The sequence below is a fragment of the Epinephelus fuscoguttatus genome, linkage group LG21, assembly GCF_011397635.1.
Source record: "Epinephelus fuscoguttatus linkage group LG21, E.fuscoguttatus.final_Chr_v1".
NCBI classification, from domain to species: Eukaryota; Metazoa; Chordata; class Actinopteri; order Perciformes; family Serranidae; genus Epinephelus; species Epinephelus fuscoguttatus.
This window is the reverse complement of record NC_064772.1, coordinates 25,869,566-25,888,987: the sequence shown is the minus strand read 5'-3', so window position 1 is coordinate 25,888,987 and position 19,422 is coordinate 25,869,566. Positions and strand designations below refer to the sequence as shown.

At 40.7% G+C, this 19,422-nt stretch overlaps 1 protein-coding gene across 1 annotated transcript in view; it reads left to right on the top strand.

The window, feature by feature from the left end:
• LOC125882294 (trichohyalin-like) overlaps nucleotides 1-19,422 on the top strand; it is a 118,227-nt gene that overhangs the window by 1,303 nt on the left and 97,502 nt on the right. The window contains exons 2-3 of the mRNA XM_049566083.1: nucleotides 4,186-4,335; nucleotides 19,069-19,139. Of these exons, the coding sequence (XP_049422040.1) occupies nucleotides 4,186-4,335; nucleotides 19,069-19,139 (221 nt within the window). The remainder of the gene's footprint in view (nucleotides 1-4,185; nucleotides 4,336-19,068; nucleotides 19,140-19,422) is intronic.

Here is a 19,422-nt window from a genome sequence, read left to right as displayed (position 1 = left end):
GGGTCAGTTGCCTGTGCTGTGTGGTGTTTTGTCCCCAGTGTCTTTCTGTTGTGTCTCTTTCCATTGGGTTGAGGACACAGTGGAGACAGCCAAAATTCTGACATGATCTCACATAATCAAATATTGACCTCCTTGTGATCCTGTACTTGTACGGACTAAATTAACACTGGAGACAAATTGCTCCTAATTTTACTGGGGACGTTTTAGGTAACCATCCAGGCCCCTAGACACTGGATTGTATTTATGGGTCCAGTCAATGAAAAGAAATACTGAGAACTCCATTCAGACCCCAAAGCTCTGCATAATGTGTAGTTTAGTTTTTTGCCATCATCTATTGTCATTGGGTTATCATCCATTCAATACAAATCAAAGAACATCCTGTCCACCGTGACTCGCGCATCAGAAGATGACCTCTGTCCTGTCAGACAAATGACAGGAGGAAGTGCAGGGGTGCTTTCATAAAGCCGCAGCACTTGTAACAGGTGGCAAATTGCATTATGTTTCCATCTGAGCGGCAGAGATCAGGAACACAGATCCACACTCATATTTAAAAAAGAGAGGTTTCTAATCATCAGGATTGTCATGTGACATCATTTAGCTACAGAATGTAGCCTGTGTGAGCTGGGCTGTGCATCAAAGCAAGTGTAACAAGGTTTCAGAGATGGGTTTCGGTCAGCCGGCCCCAGTCGCGGGCCTGCTTAACAAGGTTATGTGTTTAGAACCCAGGAGCTCCCAAGTCCTAAAGGTTGATGTGCACAATTAATCATAAAGGTTGTCCATTGAAAACACAGAGAACCATTCATCCATGAACCATTGTAGGTTCATGATGCTTCCTGACATGTTAGAACAACCTCACAATTAAAGGAGCTCTGTACGATATTCAGAGCATTAATAAAGCAGCAAACAATTATTTGCTATATGAAGATATAGTGGAATAATGGCATCCTGAGTAAGAATAGAGTCACGCTCCTTCTATTTCTGTTGTAATCCGAGCTTCCCTGTTCTTTGTTGTGGTAGACGGTGTGTTTATCCCATTGGTGAGCAAATTGCTGCCAATCTGCACTCCACTCATACATGGGTACTGATATTGGGAAGGCATTATCGATAAAGTGTTCTATCGACACTCCTGTTCATGCTTGGTTAACACTGTTAGCACTTTTGCTATTGTTAGCACTGTTCAGGCTGTTAGCACCATTAGCTGCTAGCCGTCGGCCCAGCCAACTCCATGTTGAGAGCCGTGTGCAGACAACTTCTGAATCATAGATGCGCTCGAAATATCGTACAGTGCTCCTGTAAAGAATTCATGTAATGTTTTTTTTTATTCTCTAGGGCAGTGATCACTCTGAGCTCCAAGACTGCAGACGGATTTTCAAAAGGAGGGTTTTTTTAAACCCCAAAATTTAGCACACAAAGAAATTATGTGCCAAATTCTGGGCCCGTATAAGAGGTCACCTAAACCGAACTGAACTCAGGCTATGTTAACTCAACACAAACTCAATTAAAACTGAACAGACAAAACTGACCCACCAAGACAAAGGAAAACATACAATGAGATCAAACCATTTTCGAAACAGAGGGGTAACACAAGGAAAAACACTACCAACTGAACGACATATAAAACATAACAGAACAGTTAGTCTGTTGGTATAAATATTTTAGCACCAAAACAAAAGCCCCACCAACCTAATATAGCTTCTGAAGAAATAAACCAGTAATCCCAATCTCCCCTATGGTGTGACTGGCACTTGGTACATTCTGATTGTCCACTCCTGTATTTAAGAGCCCTGCTTTAAGGCCAACTTTTCCTCAGGCCTGATAAGATGTCCCTTAAGCAGCAGCAACCACCCTCAGCACTGTAACTGGTAAATAAATAGAAATTAGAACAGCTTATGACAAATTTATCAAATGATAAGAAAATGACTCCATTAAGGGTGAACTATAAAGAAAACTAAAGCGTGTACAGGAAGGTTAGCAGCATTTATATCAGCTGTGCAGCAAGTGCGGCCATCACAAGCATGATTCACTGGAAAAGCTGGAAAACAGTAAGCCAAACATGAGTTTTTGGATGCATTTTTGGTTCCATATCTTTTTAAATACAATGTCAACCCTAGAATGTTATCTCAGATACTGTCACCTCTGCCACCTTTGTAAAGTTACTCTCCCTGAAGCTATACATCAGTGTTATATTATGCGTCGGGGGACGCTGTAAACCGCTTGTTGACTTTTTTGGCTGTAGGGGACAGACGTTTATGAACACACATGTACAGGTGCTCCTCTAAGGCAAAAAATAATTCTGAAATTCAGTGGCAGTCCCTTTTTATCAGAGCTGCAATCACTGTATGTGTAGGCTATCTGGCCACCCGTGCAATCCCTTTAAGGAACGTGTATAAGCAGGTTTTTCAACAGAGATAAAAGACTGACCTGGAAGACTGTACTGAAGAACTGTGAGAATCTGATATATTAGATCAGTTGTGGAGCATGTTCGGGTGACCTATTTTTTCGTAAACAATGAAATGTGAACTTAGAAATGCGTTCTTCCAGACACAAAGCAGCAACAGGGAATAACATCTTTCTGAGCCAGCTCTAACCCCTGACCAACTATGTACTCTCGTCTGCTCAAGTATTCCTTTCTAATAATACAGTTCAGATGTCATCTATTGTGAGTCCTAGGTGGGCTGCTGTATAAAAGCCAAGAGTATCTGACCGCCTTGTCTGACAGGGCTAGTTTTATACAGAGGTTTTGCAAAGTAAAACAATGTTAATTCAAAACCAATTTGATACCCCTTAAGAATTAGGGCAATGACTTAGAAAGGAAATTCAGTCCAGTTAGAACAGCCTTTTCATGTATTACCTTTACTATGGAGGCTAGGCCTTCAGTTCAGTATGTTTATTTCTTGGTTTGCTTGTCTGTTTGTCAGCAGGATTACGGAAAATCCTCAGGCCTGGTTTTTGTGAAAGTTGTAAGGGTCTACGGTGGGCCAAGAAAGAACAGATCTGAATACACAAATTATTTTTCACTTCTGTTAATAATGTGAGATGGGGCATTTGGCCTTGGCGAAAGTCTGCGCTCTCCGAGTGCCCTTGTGGTTATGATGAATGTTATGAAGCTAAACATTAGTAAAGCGGGTGAAAATTTACTGTCATAGAGCTGTGGGTCTGTATCGAGAGTATTTCTGGGTTCTACTCCAGATGTTAAAAATGCATGGATTACTTGTTGCAGTGGACTGAGAGCCTGGAGCCTGGAGGTAGAGTGGATCGTCACCAATCGGAAGATCAACAGTTCTATCCCTGGATCCCTCAGTCCGCATGTCGAAGTTTCCTTGCGCAAGATACTGAACCCCAAATTGCTCACGATTGCTGCTCCACCAGTGTGTGAATGGTTACTGACCAACTCTGACCAAGTGATATCTGACATTACTTTGACATTCGCTGAATCTTGAGGAAATTATGCATCTCACTTCTGTAATCCGTCAACTTCAAAAACACTGATTTGCCAAGAGGGAGTACTACATTTATAGGTCAGCCTATGTCTATGTCTCCCAGGAGCAACATTGGTATTGCAACTAATTTGCAAAAAGCGATTGTATGTCTACTTGCAATTTTTGGCCCCAACGTAGTGCAAGGTAGTCGCAGGAAATGTGGGTGGATTAGTGAAGTGCTTGACTTCAGTGCTGTAGACTGGCATTTGTGTCCCTTCCCCTGATGTAATTTAGTGTGTTTTAAAAAATGTAATGATGCTTTATTTTATGTTTGTCAAATAGCTTCCTCTTACCTCACCAATGTTTATTATTTATCGAAATAAACCTCAAAATATACACGTCACAATTTGGTAACCACATGTGGATATCGAAAGGCAAACAAATTTTGTATTTTACAATATTGTGTTCAGATACTTCCCCAAAGCATACAAAGTTAATACAAAATAACCGTGTATCAATTTATTTCTCAGGAAAAAACTGTGGGATTTTGTTTCTGACTGACGCAGGATGTATACAGTTTTTAAGGCACAAGTGATGTGTTTACGGCTCTCTTGTTTTTAACGGCAGTTTTGGTTTGTCATTGATTTGACTCCATAAAGTAAAACAACTTTTATTACAGAAAAAAAGCTGCTTGGTTCGACTGTCAGCTTGTTAAAACACAGCAAATTAACCACAATTTTATCCTGCTGTGCTTTTATTCCTGCAGAAGAAAGTGGATTTCCTGTGGTCTTATGTGAATGACCTCGCAGACCAGAACCAGGTGCTGCTTCAGACCATTGAGGATCTGCAAAAGGAGGGTGACCACAAGGTTTCCGATTGGGGGACGAAGCTACGCACCTCTGATCGTAATTTTGACGTAAGGTTTTATAGATGGTTTTATAGCAATTTACCTAAATGAAGTAGTTGGCCCAGATAGAGCATCGCTGTTTTCTTTGATATTTCTGTATTTTCAACAAATTTACAGCCTTCTTTACTTCCTTGATAAATGTGTGTGGCATCAGCAGAACCATCTGCAAGAAATACAGTCAGGATTTTAATACATAAAGACTTTAAGAGACACACAGCATAACTACAATGGCATTTTTTTTTTTAAAAAACAGTATATTTTGGAGCACAGGACCTACAGCTTGCAGATATGACATGACTTTACTTGTGTGTGCCCATGCATGTATGAAACAAGAGCAATAAATAGAAAAAGTAAAGAAAAATGTGGCTCAGCTGTCCACGTGAAAATATCTGCACCATGAATTTAGGTGCAAACCCAACATGTAACCTTTGGATACACACAAATAAATGTACTAACTTAAATGGCCTTCCTGTTTAACCAGGGGCATTTGCTTAGTATTCAGCAGTAAGTGGAGAAGCATATGTCAATAGAGTAAAGTGTCCACTTATAAATACCATCTATACACAAATATCAAGCACAAGAGAAAACAAGAGAGTGAGAATAACAGCGCATTGCTTTCCCCCCCCCTACTCTGCGCTGTCTATCTCCAAGATCCTTTGTGCACACTTCTTGAGGCCAAGGCCTCTTCGACTTTACAGAATCCAATCAGTAGAAATCACACTGAATATGGTTAACAGTTAAGTCCATGAAAATCCCTCATTGTTTAGATGGAGCAATATCAGCATGCGGAATAAAGGCAATGTAGAAAAGCAATTAGGACAAGCAGGGAGCAACATTTTTTTCTGTTTTCAGTGGTAGGAATTCTTTGTTGATAGCTGGTGTTAAAGGTATACTATGCAGGATTGCTGGTTGCTGTTTGCAAACATACCTGCCAGCAAAAGTAACAGTGGAAGCCATTCCCACATTCGCTCTTGTGTGGCGTCTCGCCTCCGTATTTGTGTTTTTCAACGCTGTGCCTCTTGGATGCTTGCTGCTTGTCCTTACCTTTTCGTAAAGCCTTGACCTCACCGAGCGCTGTGGGAGTACAAACGTCCCCAACACAGAAAATAAGAAAATTCAGGCAGAGGGCAGGAACACATGCTTCTAATGGGTCATAAGTGATGATTGAGAGGGATTACTTCTGCATGAGTCTAGACGTGTCTTTTTATGAAAATCCTGCTTAGTATATCTTAAGATACGCTGAACTCATCAGGATAATGGATACTGAGAAATGAGTCAAGCCGAGGAAAGCCCTCTGTTTGTGGACCCAAGAAGAAGAAATCATACATTACCATTCATTCCAGTGGACTGGAGGTGAAAAGCTGTGTGCAAAAATACTCTACCAACAGTTTTTTCCTATTTTTAAAGATTGCATCAACGCAAAGCAAGACTATAAAGACATCATCGCTCCATGTAGTGACCTTAAGGTATTGTTCCATTTCAGTTACGGCCAGGCTTCCATCAACATTCGCTCCTCTGAGTGGATTTTGCACACAGAAAAGTAATTATGGCCTTTTATACATCAAAGTACTTATCTGCTATTATGGAGAAGGTCAGAGGGCTAGCTTTGTGTGCTCTCTGCACTGGTTACAAAGGTCATGGTAATACAATGCTTTGCATTTTCCAACATTCAAAGCTTTCCATTTTTAACTTTCATCACTCTAAAAGTTAATTTTCTTCAGTGGCACTGCTTTAGCAACAAAAAATAAAAATAAAAAAATACCGGCATCTGTACAGTTCTTCTTTCCTCTTTTTCTTTTCTTTGCTGCCAACTATAGTGCAATACATCCTAACTTACCAGTGACAATGGCCAAGACCTTTTTTTCATTTTCACATTGAACTGGAGGCACTTTATTAATTTATTAAGCTCTCGTTTAGATTAGATAAAAAACAGCTCAAGAGGAAAAGGAGAAGAAATATTTTTTAAAACCTAATTAAATGACATTCTCTTAGCTGCTAAATGTCCTTCATTTTACAGTTGTAAAATTTTGTTATTCGTGACAACTGCATCTTAGGGCAGCCAAAGAGACACAGTGTGAGGGTACATAACAGATTGTTGCTTCCCCATCGACCCGTCTTCCGAGCTTTTGAATCTCCATTTTCACCCGTCTTAAACGATGCTCTCGCTGTCTGTTTATGCTACTTTGTATGTTTTCAGGGTCTATATTGGTAAACAAATACAAACAAATGGACTGCTTCACTCAACAGTCTATTAGGATAGCCAGGGGACAATAGTGTGTTTCTGCTCTGATGTCCATAATGTGAAATCCAATCAAATGAAGAGCATTTAGAGCTACTTATGGACCGTTCCACCATGTAAACGATGCAATGAGCTCTGTAATAGGAGCTTGGCTAACGTCTGATTGAATCGTAGTGTATGGTCTTGTTGATGCACAATAGGGTTGAACTGTAATGGACACTAAGCAGAGTTTGTTTTGTGGTCATAATGTCATGAAATCCAAGGCTTGTGTTCTCTGTTCTAGACTGCTGCAATTAGCCTGTTGTCTATTTGTCATCCATTGGCAGACGGATGTAGTATCTCCATGTTCCCTGTGTACAATATGAATTAAACAGTTCTTTGTTAATAATATGTCTATTTTAACCTGTGGTTACAAGACAGTACCTTCAGTATGTCTGAGTTCAGTTGAGTCTGGAAGTTATACAGGAATCATTTTAAAATCTGTGACACCATTGTCCAGGCTTGATAAACCCCACTGCACTGGTGCTCCACCCTGCTAAATTTACTCTAGTAATTCTGAACAAATACTTTATGACCAAAGTTATTATACTGAGGTACATTTCATCTCATCCTAGTAGTACAGTATTCATTGTCGCAGGTTGTTATGGATTTTGAAAGACATACAGAGGTGTATAGTTCGTCGTCCTAGTGGACTCCTGAACAGCTTTGTTTCACTCAGAGAATCTGTACTAATTTAGGATGTAGACTCCCAGTCCTTGCGGTGCTCCTGCCAGTATCAGTTTCTACAGTTGGATGTTTTTCCAGCCAGTGAAAAAATGCACGGAAAAACCTTCTTTGTCTCATTTAGTTACAATATAAAGCATTATTATGAGCGCTGGGGAGTTTTTGGAAACTTCCTCATAGTCATTTCCCTCAGTCCTCTGGTTTATATTCTTACTGGACGGTCATTTTGGCAGCTCAGGGATTGGTAATCACACAATGCAATAAAATTGGCACTTTATTGATCTCTGCAGAAATGTTTTTTCCACTCGCGTTCTTCCAGGCAGGTCAAAGGCACAAGGGCAGCTACAGAACAGCTTCTGGAGCTGGCAGGGATTCAGTATGTTGCTTGAAGACACTTTTGGTGGCCAGATGGTGGCCAACTTAAGGTTTCAATGACAGTTGGAGGATGAATAAAGCGCTCGCCTTTTAATTTCAGACGTATAATTAGGAAAACACAAATAGCCAGTCTTAAAACTTAAAGGGATACTTCAACCCCCAAATGACCACAATTACTCACCCTGTGTTACGTTGAATTCATGAAGGAAACTTTGTTTTTCTTGCAAGCCTTTGGTGTATGAAAACTCCCAAAGTGGAGAAGATTCTTGATGAATTGAAGTCTGAGTTAAACACCACAAATCTATATAAAAACTGTTTATAATTTCTCATACAACTTGTGCAGTATCATCCAAGTTTAATTTATCCGTTCGTATAGTGAGGAACTCCCAAACACAAACATTTTCGCTAAAGCCTTATTATTCAAAACACTTCTGCATAAACAGCACAGACGCACATCTTGTCCGTGCCTGAGACTGTTTATGCAGAATGTTCAGGGTGAGCAATTGCAACACATTCTCACTCCGACCTTGTCACATATTGGTGTTCGGTCACTTCCACGTCCAGATACAATGTGAAAGCTGTCCTGGGTAAGTTGGGCCGCCGTGTCAAGTTCTGCCTGTTACATGCATTGCCTTCTTTCAAAATACACTTCCATCTTAACAAGAAATTTACCATCTACATAAAGTGTCTTTCAAAAAAACGCACTACGTCAGTACAACAAAATGAATTGACGTTTTTTTCCTTTAACAACAAATGCACGTGGTTGGGTTTAGGAAAAAAGAACAGGGTTTGGCTTTATAATCTCACGGGACCTTCAACACCGCTCTACTGGGAGAAAGTCGGTGTTCGATGTCCTTCACATTTGTTCTTGTCCTGGCACGTTTCCCCATGATGCTGCTGAGCACTGTTAAACTATAACGGCAACTGGTTGTGTATCATGCCGATGTTAAAGGAGGGCATTTTCATCAGTGTCTGACACCACAAGTCACGGCCTAAGCGCCGGATTTGACGACTTCGGAGTGAGACTGGGTTCGCAGTTCATATACAGATGTTCATTTAGAGAGGTGAAGTATTCCTTGAATATGTCAGTTCATGTCATACTGTATTTTTGCTTCAATAAGAGCAGGCTGCAGATGGTATAAAGATTGATTGGTAGCGAGTTGTTCGTTGTACTCTTTTGTCCAAAGCTAGAGTTTGACTCGGGTCTGTGAAGAGAGATCTGAAGTCAGACTTAAATGCACAACCATTAGCTAAGTCCTAGTCTTTCTTTCCTGTTATTTCTTGGTCCTTCATTTCTGTGTTAGCATCCATCCTTTGATATGTCTTTGTGTCTATTGGCTATTTTTCATGATTTGTGTGTGTGTATCATGTGCAGTCTGTGTGTGTGTTTGTCTGTCGGGTGGATTTTTTAATTCCCAGAGTTTAGCCCCTGGCCTGCAGGGCAGTGTGGGGGGACTGTGAAGGCCTGAGGGGGATCAGTGTAGATCAGAACAGATCAGCAGGGATCATTCGGGATCACTGGCCGTCTCTTTGATCCACTCATCCTGCCATTTCACCATTCCCACACAATTCTCAAATTATTACCATACTAGCCATATTCAAAACACCCACATGTTAGTAAACATTTTTTTGCGACCGGAGATGTGGCACTCTGTTGTGCCGCAGCTTAAATTGAAAGTATCCCATTTTCTATGCTTGTTAGCTTTCCTTATTTATAAGAGACAGGGTTAACAAAGAAGACCTAATTTATTTTGTCTTATTTGTATCTGAGAAGAAACAAATGGGTTATAACAAGTGTCGACTACAAATTTGCTAACTGAATACCGGGAATGTCTCCAGCTGTGATGAGAGTCTCCAATTTTTTTTTTTTTTTGTGTGTGTGTGTGTGTGTGTGTGTGTGTGTGTGTGTGTGTGTGTGTGTGATTCACAAAGTGACTATTTATGACGTTCCCCATAAACCACAGAACATGGGGCTATTAAAATGCTCAGGAACCAAATGAGAAAATTGGTCTCATGACTTAATCCATGCTAATGAGAACATCATTTTTCCTGTCATGTGGAGCACCCTCCGTAGTAGCACTCTTAAGACCCATTTCAACAAAACAGTACATAAAAGAAGAAGTCTGTAAGTTATGGCGTAGCTGTTGGATGAAAACTTTTGTTGGAATTAGCACAAACAGCCCTCTTTTCAGAGTGACCGCAGCTTTCTGAATTCATACAGTGCGCGGCCACACATGCAGACACAATAAAATCAGCTTTAATCTGTTTCCATGTCGCAGCAGTGCCACGAATATGTGTATACCCATTTTACCAGCGAGATTCTGATAGCATTATTCATATGCACTTTAACTATAACTGATAAAGTAGACTGGCTAGCCTGTGTGCTATCCATGCTTTGGACATAGTGCACAGAAGCTTAGTGACTGCTCTGCTCCAGTCAATGAGAGAAGGTGGAAACTCAATTCAGGTCTGCATTAAAAACAATCTCTGAACTGTGTGACCTTTATCACCCCCTCCTCTCTCACACACACTCACACACACACACATATCGTTTGCTTGTGTAGCAGCAGCTTGGATGGAGAGCAGGGGAGGTCAGGGGGTTGTGATGGTTGACTATGCTAATGCTGTTGTTAATGACTTTGCTGTGAGTGATAATTGATCGTCTTCATTACCATATTAACTTCACTGCCCCCACCCTTCCCAGACCCCCCCACCCTCTACCTCCCAGCCCTTGGTCTGTATGCAGTAATGCATGCCCCCGTTTGATCTTTCAAATAATGAACTAATTAGCTTAATTAAAATCAATAGAGGTGCCAATACCAGGTTAGACATTTCAGGGATGCCGTCTCTATCTGCAGGGAGAGGAATTCGCAGACAGGGAGGGTGAGAGAGGATGGATGGCCGGAGGTAAGAGGAGCAATACATAAACATCAGTAAGGGTGGGAAAAGGTGAGGAGTGAGAGGAGGAAAAGCAAGACAGAGGGACACGTGGGGACAAACGGAAAAAGAGGAAGCAGTAAATTGAAAAGAGAGAATGAGATAAACAAAAATAAGGTGAGATGGGTATGTACAAGCAGATGAAGATCTCAGTGGGATAATATAGGTAAAAATGTAAAAATGAGTGAACAAGGGTGAAGACAAGAAAGCATGAGGGAAAGGGACAGAAAATATCTGAGGAAAGGCGGGAGCCACAGAGAGGGAAAACTAAACGAGAGAGAGAGAGAGGGCGAAAGAGGTTCCTAATGCTGATTTATGAGTGCTTGACGGTCGTTAGCTGGAATAAATGGCTTGTAGGAGTGGCTGCAGCATTACTCCCTGTACAGGATACTAAGTGCATTGTAAGGTCAGCCATAAGGCCAAACTTACATATGTAGTGCTCTGCCCTTGTAAACCTTTGTTAATATATCAGCCACAGGATGGAAGTGTAACTAGTCCATCTGATACGACTGGATGACTGCGACTCCCTAACCTGGATGGTAATTATTTTATTTCACTTTGATTTTGAGAATAAATGTATGCAGTATGTGATACTGAGATCAGATATCAGGCTGATACTGACTCAAATAAATGGATCGGGAGCAGTGAATGTGGGGCCGAGCAATTCAGCTCTATGCTTACATCTGATTACATGTGTGTGTGTTTTGTTTCACACTGGAATTTTTAAATTCCTGTTTCTGTTTTGACCAATTTGTCCCTGCATTGAAAAGGTTCATGGCACTGTGACTGGCACTTTAACTGCTTCTGACAATCAAACAATAATGAAATGCAAAAATCGAAACAGATGAACTGCAAATTAAAAAGTTATTTGCCGCCCTACAACAGTGTTTTGCAGACTTAAGCCCTATTCGGACAGGATTGGTTTAACGTGGAAACATGGGGTAAAGTAATTATTACCAGGGATTTAGTCCTGTCCGAATACGCCATGTCTGTTATCATAACGTACAATGTCAGTAAAAATTACAGCGACTTTTACCTTTTACCATTGTTCCGTGTTTACAACTAGTTTTCTGAGTTTTTTCGATGATGGAGGTGCTTGAAGAAGCATTCGGTGTTGTCAGCATGTCGTGATAGTGGACATACTTCGAATGATTGCATAGCCCTACACGGGAGACCAGTCAAAAAGGTCGAGAAGAAAGCACTTTTCAGAGCCATGAGACTTCTGGTTGTGTTAGGTAGGCCTTATATAAATCCGTATTGCTAATCGTTTGTACACACAATCCTGATCATGGGCAATATTTCATAATGGGCTAATCATTAATTATTATTATCCTTCAGCTGATGCTTACAGGAAGCAACATAGCACACACATGCCGACAGGGAGGTGACGCCAGGGCGCAAACCGAGTTACCACTCCCATCTCTGGTAGAATTACAGAGATTTCTTGTCCTGTGCGAATCAGACATTTATGTTACAGACATCCTGTAGTAAACTGACATTAGTCCACATCCCTGTGTAAAACTAATCCCGTCCAAATAGTACTTAAACCTGCTAGCTGTGGCATAAAAATTTATTATGCATATGTTTTGCATAACCTATAACCAGGCGGACACCTGCCATTATAGGTTTGGTACCTTACAAGATTATAAGTGAGGTTTATATATACATTTCCTAAACATTCTGCAATAATCTGTGCAGTAGGAAATTTTATTTGTAAAGCAGCTGCCAGTAGAATTTGAAACATGATGACTTAGTAATCACTCGTACCTCTTTACAATCAAGTCTTGCATCTCTGTTGTAAATCCGACCCCTGCTGTGCAGACTGCACAGATGCAGCATATAGTATCTTCTCAATATGGCACAAATAAAAAGCTCTGAATGTAAGGCAGTAGATGTGTTTTTCCTGTAGGCTATCATCATAGTTGCATCACTTTACACTTGCATCAAGTTCACTCCGGACATAATTAAAGTCCACATTTTTAGTCTGCACTCTCTCTAAACATGTAGCTCTTGACACGGTAGAACAAGACGCTGGCGTGTTCCTTCAAGTCACCATCACCACGAGTTGCATTATCCTATTTTTTCCCCCCTCTTCCTCGCTTTCTGTTGTGATCTGGTGACTCACGCACACACGTTCCTGCTTTTGTTTTTTCTCCTCTGTTGCTTTCAGTTGACCTAGCTCCAGACAAAAGGAACGGAGGGGAGTGGAAAAATGGAATGATTGCGTAAATGGGTGGCTATTTTCAGATAAAGAAGAAACAAGAAAAGCGAAGTGAGGTGGGGAAGAGGGGGGAAAAGCAGGGAAGAGGAGGAGGAGGCATGGGTGAGGGGCAAGTGGATGAGACAGGAGGAGACAAGAGGATGTGACGAGGTCGGAGTCTGGATAGGAAAGGATAGAAACGGAGGGGAAAGGAGAGAGGAACGGTGACAATAGAGGAGAGAAAGTGAACCGATTCTACTAATAACTGTTGCTGTCATAAGTTTTCTTTGTTTCTTTCTTACAGTAGAAGTACTGCGACCATTTCTACTTAATATTACTAGTCCGACAAGTACTTCTACTTGTATAGCTCTGCCACTACTACCATTTTCTCTCCATCGTCTAACAGTGACGGAAATTTTGCGACTAGATTCCACATCCTTGCCTTCTCTACTGGAGACTGCCATGTGATCGCTTTGGAAGTATCAGCACTGCTTGTTATAGACAGAGCACCTTCTATAAGAATGCATTTGCATATGCCTGTTCTGTTTGTCTTAAAATTGAGTGAGAAAACTAAGCAATGTGATGCAACATCCATGTAACGTGCTCTCTGTTTCTCTCACTCTCGTACTTCTTTTTCTCTCATTCACGCGCTCCGCTGATTTTGACCATTACTTTAAATGGTAGATTTCCTCACCACTCTATAATGGCACGGTTGTATTACACATCAACACACACACAGAGACACACACATACACATATGCACATGAGCCCTCCCCCTAACAAATGAGTTTACCGTGGTCATAACCTTCACAGGGCTCATTATCATAGATTGCAGGCCTTTTCATAAAGCTGAGACCACTAGTGACGGATTACTAACGGGATGGACACACACACACACACACACACACACACACACACACACACACACACGCGCACAAACACTATGATCCGTAATGAGACCTTATTCCGGACACCCAACCCAGCTGCCTGTAAATTACAGCCGCCACTCTGCCATACATACTTAATCAGCTAATGTTGTTTTATTCCTTATTATTAATTTGCTCCTGTTTCTGATTTATCTAAAGCGCTCTGCATCACACCAATATTTTGTCTCCTTTACAGTTCAGAGAGGCAGAGAGAGAGAGAGAGTAGGTCGTGTGCTTATTCATGTACTTAGGGGATTGCATCGGTAATGAATGGACTGGCTGTTTAGGCATACACAACGCAGCCTACTACTCACCTTAATAATGTAAGCAGGTCGTAACTCCTGCTAACCCAAGGGTATATAAGGCATGCACACGCAGACACACACACACACACACACACACACACACACACACACACATATTTCACTCTCCCAAACACACACAGCCTACCTGTATTAGCGGCTGACCTCTACGTGTGCCAGGTCTTCTCACTGTCACATTGCAGCTACATTGGAATATGAATGTTTTGTGATTGGGAGAGAAAATCTTGTGTGTATTTCTGATGATGTGCCTTTCTGTATGTTGTCTAAGGGAAACACAACTAAGCCCACTTTATTTCAATTAATAAGAGATAAAATATACTATATACTGGGGTTGAACCGAAAACTTGGATTGCACAATTATTCGGTACAGATAATGTACTTTATAAAAATACGAGTACTATACTAATAAAATTTGCCAATGTCTGTACTCGTGATAAAGAGAAATCCTCATTAAGGTAACTGTGTTTAATATCTTACTCTTTTAAACGAGGCTTAATTCTGAGATTGTTCTGTGAGTACTTTTCCAATAAATAATACATATAGCTATAGATACAGACACAGAGAAATTATGAAGACAATAAAGCCTCCAAAAAAATAGCATTTTAAGTCTTGTGTGTGATTTATCCTGGCTTCATATGAGCAGAGGAAATCTCTGCTTGTCACTAGGCTAATTTATACAATGTAAAATGCCATAGGCTTGTGCTAATAGCATTAGCATGTCACATTTGTTTGGAAAAGGTGTTTAGTACAAGACAGTTATACTGTCTGTGAATCTTGTGGGTTGTTCATTCATTCATTCATCTTCTAACCACTTCATCCTCAGGGTCGCGGGGGGGCTGGAGCCTATCCCAGCTGACATCGGGCGAGAGGCAGGGTACACCCTGGACAGGTCGCCAGACTATCGCAGGGCTGACACATAGAGACAAACAACCATTCACGCTCACCCTTGTGGGTTGTGATGGAGCCAAATGTTGTAACATTACCTTTGTTAAATGTTGCTGTTGTCCCTGGCTTCATATGAGAAGAGAAAAAAGTCCGCTAGCCACTAGGCTAATTTATACAATGTAAAATGCCATAGACTTGTGCTAAAAACATTAGCATGTTGTATTTGTGGGAAAAATGTGTCCAGATAAAGACAAGTATTTGTCTGTGAATGCTGCGAGTTATAGTGAAGCAGATTTGTGTACTTGTGTTTGAAATTGTCGCTATTTAGCCATGTTTAATGTGTGTTTCATGTGTGTTTTAGGTTTGTTTAGAATCAACTAAACTTTACAGCACTTCACAGAAACCCTACTGCTGACTAGTGTTTTGCAGGTGTAACTGCAGAGTGAAACAAACACACCACCGCACAAGTATAAATCTCCCTTAACACGCAAAAATATGCAGCACTATCCCTCCTGCATCAGTTTCGGATGTGCAGGGACAGTGTATTAATTTACACCTGTTACAGGCGTTGTCTCTTTTCAAAATAACCTTCCATTTTCACAGGACATTTGGACTTTCTGCTTGTTTAATGCATGCAGTCTTTCTCACGATAAACTTAGAGGTTGTTACTAATGTTATACAAGGTAGCATAGTATGCTATAAGTACTAGCACACTACTGTAAGGCAGGTTTCTCTCTCCTGTCTTACCTATAAACTTAAATACTGAATTAACTATTAAAGGGCTGTGGGTGAAGTCAGAGCAAGGGGACAGCTTCTCTTGGTAACTTGATCCACTTTAATGTCCCCAAAAAGAACGTAGGAAAACTGAATGTCGACAACAACAGTGGCATCTCACAACTTACATATATCACTCCGCCAAACTTAATCATAACTCTCATTGCCTGCATGTAAGCTGCGCGATATTAAATAGTTCCAAATTTAGCGTAAAGAGCAAAATAGAATATATAAACAATATATGAATGTAGTTAACATTAAATCATGTAGATGCAAAATAATGAACAGAGATAAACAAGACAATCTGCTGGATATGTCCTCACAAAATTAAATCTCATCTCACACTATGTTGTTATCAAAATAATGTGAATTTTGGTTTCACACGGAACACAAACAGCTGGCTGCTAGGTGAAAGTCCCAAGTTTGTTTGACCATCCACTTCCCCTCTCGTCCATCCTGTGCAGACTCCTGCTGCTGCGTGTTATACTGCTGCTAAAGGTTGCCTCCTTGCGTTGGCACCTGACGCTAAGGGCCACTGAACGAATGTCGCTATTTGGTGAGTTAGAAGTGAGACCTTGTGGATCTTTCAAAAAAATGTTGATGCTTAAATCAGATTTTATTCTACTTGATTTTTTTGTGTTACAACACACTTAATACTTTTCTATCATTATTGTTCAATCTATAAACCATTAAAATACAAAGTAACTTTACATTCTTAGAAAAGGTTTTACAGTAAAGTCAAGAATGAAGAAAGAACGTAACAAGTCTGTCTGTGTTTATCATTTGTTGTTTGGCGTATTTTAAAGTGGTGTCCTAAAAAAGCAAGTTGTTCACTCAGCAGACATAAAGGTATTCAGCCTCAGCATCATACATCAAATATTAACTTCCCATATAATGGACTGAATCTCGTCTCTCCATCCGCTCCAGCTCCTCTTTTTGGATGTTTTTGCGTGTATATTTTGGTACCCTGCATTCACGTAAACATAACACACACGTACCTAACACTAGCATATGCATAATTGAAACACACACACTTAAAGCACACACACAAAGAGACACGCATACGCTCACACACAGCGCTGTGTGCTGACCTGTGAGTCACTGCCGTAAGCATTGATTTCCTTTTCCCAGAGTGACCCCTGTCACCGCGGCGATAGAGTGGCCGATATTTCACCAGTATGGCCGGGTCCCTCTCTTTCTCCCAAGACGTCTTTCTTGTTCTCCTTGTGTAAGTCGGACTCTTTATCTCTCTGTTTACTGTGCGTCTCCCACTTTCTCTGTTCAACTCTCCTCTTTTCCTTTGTCCCTGTCTGTTTATTCTCTCTTTTAATAGCCCCCTGTGATAAAAATGCAAGGTCACCTTACTGTTTCTTGCTCCATTCGTTTATATTTTTCATTTATGTTCTTCTTTTTATACAGATACAGTATGAATTGACCTCGCAACAACAGTTTTGACCCATGTTTTTCACCCGTCCTCAACAAACCAATGTTCAGGCACATAAAGGGACAGAGAAAGACAGGCAGGCGGGGTAATGGCAGGGTTATTTGAGTCTAAGGAATCGTACTGTATCTGGGAATGAATAGAAGGTTTTGTAGGTCTGCGTGTACGCTTTTATCTACGAACTGTACTTTCTTCATCTCAATATCGTTCTGTCAGAGCGAGCGACTTCCTGTGCTACTGTCGCATCAAATGTATTTTTTTTTTCTAAATCCCCCAAAGAGGACAGCTGAATTATTAAGTCATTAGAGTAATCGTATTTCAAATTCCATCTTGATTCTTTCCTCTATATTTGATTTTGTCAGCTTTTTGATTTGATTTTGGTGATTTGTGTGCAGTTGGTCTTGCTTTGATGAGCAAAACAGAAAGCAGAGACATTTTTTTTCCTTTAATAATATTGTGTACAGTTGCACACGCTTTCTTTTTTTAAATGTCTTGTCCTTTTTCTTATGACATTGTCATGTTGCCGTGGTCATCAAGATGCAAAGTCCAAGCAATTAGTTAGGGCTTTCAAACCTGTAATCTTGTCTACTGTCAAACATCGCCACAGTTACCAGCATTTGAGAAAATAACTTTTTACATAATTATTTTCCTTTATTTAACAGTCTGTAATTGATAAATAGAAGTTAAAGTTGTATTAAAGTGAAAATTTAACTGTGTGAATATGTCAGAAGCAAGTTTTGTGTATGCTTTTTCCCTTTTTACAACATTACATAACATACTAGTCCATACCCATTGAGTGCACAGTTGCCCATGTACAGTTTCACATGGTGTGTGTTTGGGATACAGGTCATAGGAAATTGCAGATTAAATAGTCAGCTGAACCCATTAAGAAGAGCAATGTATTCAGACAGAGGTTTTGAAAAACGTGGGACAGACAGAGTGACTGACTGACAGAATGACACAGTTTCCATGATTATGTACAGCAAACCATACCATGATTTAGTCACAGCAAAAATTAGAAAAAAACAACAACATTAGGCCACAGGGGGAGCCACAGCGATTGGTCACATTTTAGCCATTTTTAAGCATTTGTCTGTTGTCATAGCGCCACCCAGTTGCCAATTAGAGTTAAATTTCTCCAGTCACCTTGAGGCGTCCTGTTCTACATATCTACCGAGTTTAATAAAAATCAATATGGCGGTTAGGCCTAGATAAGAAATGAGCTCTCTAGCGCCCCCATTTTGTTTGATGGGGTCAATAATGGAGGGGTCCCCTCAGATTATGTGTGGTCATATGCCTACAAAGTTGTGTGGTGATGGGTGAAACCCTTGAGATGTTATACACCTTTATGTGATGAGCCACGCCCTCCGCAATATTCATTGCCTTATAGAAGCTCAGTTTTAGTGAGTTTTCCAACTTTTGCCAAGAGGGAACTTTAGATATTGGTCCCTAGATCATGTTCACAGAGTTTCATGCAGATCGGTCAGACTTCCTAGGAAGAAACCGATTTGAAGTGTTTTTCAAAAAATTCAAAATGAGGAGAGGCATCTCTGTGCAAAGGTTCATGTCTCTACGACATACAGGGCATGAGATATACCCATTCAAAGTTTGCAATTTCAGTCGGTTGCTATAGCGCCCTCCTTTGGCCAACTGATGTAATATTGCTTCATTCGCATCCTCCCATGACCCTCTACCACTGTGCCAAATTTCACATGGATTGACCAAGTCAATGAGGAGAGAAAAACGTGGAACAGACACACAGACAGAGTTTTCGTCATTATATGGTAATATATTAAACTACTTGGTGTAATGTAATCCATACCTTAAGCTGTACACAACCTCCTCAGGTCCATAACAAATGAATAATCATTGCTGCGCATGCCCGATGTGACTAAAGATCTGTATATCATCCTTCCCAGGTATCTGAGGGTGATCTGAGGACTTTGTTGCTGGATGAGCTTGTTGGACCTGCGGCTCACATCCCACACAGGTATGCATGGTTACAGGCTGACTTCTAATCATTATTAGTTCCTCAGCCTCCCTCCTCATCAAAAAGGCAGCTTTTTTTCCCAGGAAAAGTTTACTCTTGACTCAAATAACTAATAACTTCTTTATAATAACTTCATGAATCGACCACACACACACACACGCACAGGTCCCCCAGTGTAGAGAGAGGTAACAGAGTTGGCCTCGGGGATTCTGTCTCTCCTCAGGGAGGTTGAGCTCCTCGGGGAGTCGCTGGAACACCACTGTCCCTATGGCAATATGCAAAT